Here is a 6,261-nt window from a genome sequence, read left to right as displayed (position 1 = left end):
AAGAAAAGAAGCCTTAACTTGAGCAAAGACAAAATTGATAGATCTATAATTCTATATATATATGAACAGAACATTAATTCATCAAAGTTAAATTAGCAATTTACAGTAGTTTGAGCTGTAGTTGTGATTTAAGTTGTTGAGTAGTTATATAGTGAGTCAAGTGGTTGAACAGTTATATAGTGAGTTCAAGTGATTGAACAGTTATATAGTGAGTTCAAGTGATTGAACAGTTATATATATAGTGAGTTCAAGTGGTTGAACAGTTATATAGTGAGTTCAAGTGATTGAACAGTTATATATATAGTGAGTTCAAGTGATTGAACAGTTATATATATAGTGAGTTCAAGTGGTTGAACAGTTATATAGTGAGTTCAAGTGGTTGAACAGTTATATAGTGAGTTCAAGTGATTGAACAGTGTTATAGTGAGTCAAGTGGTTGAACAGTTATATATATAGTGAGTTCAAGTGGTTGAACAGTTATATAGTGAGTTCAAGTGGTTGAACAGTTATATAGTGAGTTCAAGTGATTGAACAGTTATATATATAGTGAGTTCAAGTGATTGAACAGTTATATATATAGTGAGTTCAAGTGGTTGAACAGTTATATAGTGAGTTCAAGTGGTCGAACAGTTATATAGTGAGTCAAGTGGTCGAACAGTTAAATAGTGAGTCAAGTGGTCGAACAGTTAAATAGTGAGTCAAGTGGTTGAACAGTTATATAGTGAGTCAAGTGGTCGAACAGTTAAATAGTGAGTCAAGTGGTTGAACAGTTATATAGTGAGTTCAAGTGGTTGAACAGTTAGTGAGTCAAGTGGTTGAGTAGTTATATAGTGAGCTCAAGTGGTTGAGCTGTTAGATAGTGAGTCAAGTGGTTGAGCAGTTATACAGTGACGTTAAATTTCTCAAAACTATGTACAAAGCAGATAGAACTTTGTAATTTTGTGGTAGCGAAATGTCAAAATTACAATGACAGATCGTCAAATCCATACGGTACCACAGTAAGAATGATTGTTTTCTTTGCTCTCTGTGTGGTCTGAGCAATGTTCTCTTCTGGGGTTCTGATCTATCAGTTTCTGGGATGTTCTGAATCAAGTTCCCTGTGATTCAAACATAGAGATATCATATATCTCTGGACCCATGGTAATGGTGGTTTTCTTTGTCCTCTGTGTCATCCATACATAGTGAGAGGGTGAGATGCAAAACCCACTATCAGATGCACACAGTGTTTTCGGCCAAAACCAACACACACTTCATAAAAGCCACTATAAAATCGTCTGTTTACACAGGTTCGAGCATATAGCAGCATTACAAAAAAGCTGATTTTACTCAAAAGCGCTAAAATGCATGTAACGGGTTTTGCATCTCAGCCCCTCAAATACATGTATACATGTACTATCATTTCCATTATATTTCAATCACAAAGCCCCTGCCACGGAGGCCGTCTTCAACTCTTTGTCACAACAGGCCTTCATGATCTTCCCTGGTCTCTCCTCTGATGCTTTCATTTAGCTGTAGACGTGGGTGGTTGGCGGGTGCTCTGGTGTGGTCTGCTGCTTCTTTCCTATCAAACATCTATCGTCCTTATCTCCCCTTTTTCTTTTTTATGTTTGTTACTCTCTTGTAACACCTCTAATCTTCTGGCGCTCATATGACCTTATGCAGTTGCGAGTGCCGTAAAACCTCTACTATTAAAACAAACATAAGCTGTAGACCCCTGTCTGATTTCTCGATTTCAATGTATGATGTAGGAGGTCTTCTTTTATTTCTCTTTGCCTTTTTTTTTGGGGTTGTCTTGCAGCACAGTATTGTTATCAGGTCCATTTTTTTACATAATAAATAATAAAAATAATAATAAATGACATTTTATTAATCTTGAAGGGAAATTTCGGTTACAATGGCAAATATACATCATAAATACATGATTATAAATACATCCATATATAAATATGCACATAAATACATACATAAATACACAATATTATACCAATACAAAACAATTTCACCAAAATTCCATTGCTGGTCCACACTGTGCAGCGCCCACATTTAAAAAAAAAAAATAAATACATCTCTGATTACGTAGCCTTGTCAATTATAAACATTACTGTAGACATCGTCTTCAATATCTTCATTTCCAAAACCTTCATCAACTTGAGAGGCAGAGCGTCCAACAACGAGACCATCTGGTGTGTTGACCACGGACACTGGGCAAGACTGACCAGAGATGACAGTGGACTCAAGCCCCAGACACTTCAACAACCGGACCTGTTAAAGAGAAGTGAATGTCAATAACAATCTCCATAACAACACTCTACGTGAAATGTGTAGTTTACATGTGTACTTGCATGGATATGTAAAAGCCTGTATGAAAGTTTATGAAGAAAAACTGGGCAACACAGCAAGGCAGAATGATTTTTGTTTGAGCAAAGTAATAATGATAATAATACCAATAATAATAACAACAACAGCAACAATAATGCAAATAGCAACAAAAACAATAATAAAATAATAATGATAAAGATGAAAATAATTATATTAATAAAAAGAAATAATAATAATAACAATAAAAATAATAATTAAAAAAATAATAATAAATATAATAATAATAATAATAATAATAATAATAATAATAATAATAATAATAATAATAATAATAACAGTATTCCCCAAAAAGGTACAACCTAAGTAACACAGCCACAGTGACAAGTGAATCTGATGCTCACACTGGACAGACCATCTGCTGTATAGCCAGAGAAATGTTGTTTTCTGGGGGATCTGATAATTTGGGGGGAGGGGGGGGTGTATTCTTAAAATCAAGTTCTGTGACCCAAGTAGTAAACGTAAAGGTGACAATCTTTAGCAGGAGTCTCTGAAACTTGTAGTCCCCGGGCCAACAGAGGCCTACAGGAAAATATTTAGCGGTCCCTTCTTGATATCAAAGTTTAGTGTTAGGCTATATTAGATCACATAATCCATTTCTTTTTGAGGGTGAGTAAAGAGAAGCACATTGACATAATAAGGCTCATTGGTCATTTAGTGCTGGGAAAAAGTAAGACGGACAGACAGAAATAACAGAGGGAAAGTAAAGAAATAGGACCTACCAGTGGTGCCCTCCAACCACCCGCAACTTGTCTTTAACAAAGTCCACAGTGGGACCCAACACAGAGCAAACTCTGGCAACTACAACAGCATAAATACCAGACCTGGTGCTTGGACTCTGCAGTGACTATTGAGAGGACGTTCTCTGGACCCACGGACGACATCTTCTTTTTGAAACGTTTCACTTCCAGCTCAGCCTTCTTTCGCGCCTTGTCCACCGCTAGTTGGTTCCGAGCAGCGAGATAGTTGAGCTGAGCTCTCCTTGCATTCGTCAGTTGCTCCAGCTCAGAATCCTTGGAGGAAATAAAAGAGACGGAGTCTGAAGTGCAAGTTAAGTACAGTCGAACCTGCTCTGACATCCACCTGTCCATGACAATCACTTGTACAATCTAGGCCTACCAATTGTGGGTGGTTGGAGGATGCTCTTGTGTGGTTTGCTCCTTCTTTCCTATCAAACATCTATCATCCTTATCTCTTCTCGGGGGCTCTCGTGGCCTACAGGTTAAGGTGTTGGCCTCTCATTCAAAGGTCCCGGGTTCGAATCCGGGTAGCGACCGAAAAATGTTCTTCTCTAAAATTGTCTCCTTTCACCTCCTTTCCTGCTCTCTAGCAATATTCTGTCGTCTGCTTTCGTCTCCTCTTTCTGCCCCCACCCCCTCACCTCCCTTGCCCCCTCCTCTGGGCTCCTGACTCTTTCTGCAGCCTTTCTACTGCTACTCTTTGACTCCTTCTTACAGCTGTCTTTCTACCACACCCCTGATCTTCTGGTAGGAAAGATCTACACCTAGCCTTCTCGGACAAGGGCGAAAAATCTCGGAGGGCCCGTGTGCAAGTTGCGCAAGTTAAAGATCCCTTGGTGGTCTAAAATCGATAAGAGTAGGCTTCGGCCGCCACCCGGGCAAAATTCAAAATTTCCTACCAACGAAAAAGTATTAGATGTGTCCCGCGCGCTCATATGACCTTATGCAGTTGCGAGCGCCGTAAAACACTATACTAAACAAACAGACATATCTCTTCTCCTTCTTTTTTGTGTATGTTACTCTCCTGTAACACATCTATTTTTCGGCACTTATATAACCTTATTGTGTTGCAAGTGCTGTAAAAATCTTACTAAAACTTTTTTTTAAACTACCACCCCCCCCCGCATTAAAAAAATACTATAATGACACTGCCCATGAAGTCCACCTGTCTGCTAAGACAATAACATTGTAACTTTTCAGCATGACCATGAACGGTCATCCTTGACAACAGTGTAAAGAATAAAGTGACGTCAAAATCCAAAAAGCGCTTACTGCTTCTATTTTGAGTGCCTCTGCTCTCATCTTAGCCTGCTCCACGGCAGCTGCTCCTTCTATGCGATCCCACTCAGCCAGGCTCTGAGCCTCGGCAACAGCCCGACCAACCATCTTCAAAGCCGTGTTGGCGACTTGCAGTGTCTTCAGCTTATGGCGAGCCTTTTCAGTCTTCACCTTGTCTTTAATCATCAACTTCTGCACGTAAGCTGTTTCCTTCTGTTCAAGGCAGTCAGCTTCATATCTGTGGTGAATAATTATCCGTTAGACATTAACAGACTAATTTAAACTTAAGTTTTAAGACTTTTACAGTACTTGCAACACAAACAGATCATATAATTGCCAAAGATAAGAGGTGTTACTAGAGAGTAGCATACAAAGAAAAGAAGGAGCAGAGCTAAGGATGATAGAAGCTTAATAGAGAAGAAAGAGCAAACCACACCAGAGCACTTGCCACCCACCCTCTCAAACAGACTGAACAATTTAGTCAATGGTTACATAAAAGGATAAATCTATCAGAAACTGGTCTGATATTACATTTACAACAAACTTTTAAATCCAAGGAAAATACATCTACATCTGTATGGAAAAAAAATTACAAGCATAAATTAACATTCTGAGAGAAAACGGGGGGTGGGTGGGGGTAGGGGGAACGCAGTGAAAAAACAATTTCTGTAATGTGTGTGTAGAAGTTACTATTTCTGACTTCAACAATGGGAGCAGGGTAAGAAGCTTTTTTCAGAGCATCTAAGCAAAGTAATGAATGGAGAACAATGATCCCCAATGTCTGCCGCAGATCAGGCACTTGATGATGATGTATTTGTAATATGTGTCACGACGCCAAGAAATCGGGCCCTTGTCAATTTTTGGGTATGTGGAGTAATTAGTATCATCTGTAAGGTTATTCATTTGTTATGCTTTCAATGAAAAAAAAATATCCATCTATCTTAAATAGAAGTCAAGATATCAGTGATTGAAGAAGGTGAGGTCGCCTGGTTTCAGTGGTGAAATTAGTGAGATAGGTATAGAGTCCTTGAAAACTGAAAAATGACATATTGTGTGCCTATAATCAACGTTTTCCAGTAAAATTCACATGGAACTATGTTTTTATATGGACGTACAAGGGGTTGAGTCAAAAAAAAAAAATTCTATAAAAATTGCCTAAATGGCGGGAAAAATTCCTGTTTCTCTGATTTCGTTATTTTGACAAGCGCCTGATTTCCCCACGATGCTTCACATGTTTGTTTCCCCTGGGAGTTTTCCCTCACACTGTATGTAACACACTACCTAGCTGCCGCCTCCTGTGAGGAAGTGCTGATCTCAATGGCCTGTTGCACAGACTTGTGGAGAGCGTCGCAAATACTCTGGTCCACGGGCTCCATAGACTGGACATCAATGCTGGTGATGACCAGGTTATTCTCGGAGAACTTGTACCTGTCCCCTGACCGGCCAGTATTCTTGTCTCGCAAGAAAACGGAGCTTTGAATGATGTGCACGGAATTCTGGAATAAATAAATGAGCTGATACGATTAGCTTAATATCAAAAATCAATCAGAGCACTGACAACACATACAACTCTGATGAACTTAGGATATCAACAAAAATAAGCACAAGAGGATACCGGTAACTGATTTTTCTGTGTTGTGAAATAATTAATCTTTAAAAATAAAGCAAAAGCAACAGAGGATGAAATTTCCATGAAATATTCCAGAAACATTTCACACTATGCAATTTATAATAATAATGCTGTTTCTTCTATGAATAAGAATGTTGAAAAGAACTTTTCTGTATTAGCAAGAACAAAAGAATTCACTTTCACTGATCATAGCAACCTCATTCTAAGATGTTGCAAGATATATGTGTCCTCAAAACA

At 38.6% G+C, this 6,261-nt stretch overlaps 1 protein-coding gene across 4 annotated transcripts in view; it reads right to left on the bottom strand.

The window, feature by feature from the left end:
- Positions 1–1,846: 1,846 nt before the first annotated feature.
- The window catches only part of LOC101847145 (major vault protein), a 21,889-nt gene continuing 17,474 nt past the window's right edge, over positions 1,847–6,261 (bottom strand). For all 4 annotated transcript variants that reach the window (XM_035972461.1, XM_005108563.3, XM_005108564.3 and 1 more), the window contains 4 exons: positions 5,676–5,890; positions 4,389–4,632; positions 3,201–3,389; positions 1,847–2,262 (listed from right to left, as the gene is read on the bottom strand). In XM_035972461.1, coding sequence (XP_035828354.1) covers positions 2,086–2,262; positions 3,201–3,389; positions 4,389–4,632; positions 5,676–5,890 — 825 coding nt within the window. In that variant the 3' untranslated portion in view covers positions 1,847–2,085. The remainder of the gene's footprint in view (positions 2,263–3,200; positions 3,390–4,388; positions 4,633–5,675; positions 5,891–6,261) is intronic.

Source organism: Aplysia californica, unplaced genomic scaffold (genome assembly GCF_000002075.1).
Source record: "Aplysia californica isolate F4 #8 unplaced genomic scaffold, AplCal3.0 scaffold00700, whole genome shotgun sequence".
Classification (NCBI taxonomy): Eukaryota; Metazoa; Mollusca; class Gastropoda; order Aplysiida; family Aplysiidae; genus Aplysia; species Aplysia californica.
The sequence above is the reverse complement of the archived record's forward strand: the minus strand, read 5'-3'. Positions and strand labels throughout refer to the sequence as shown.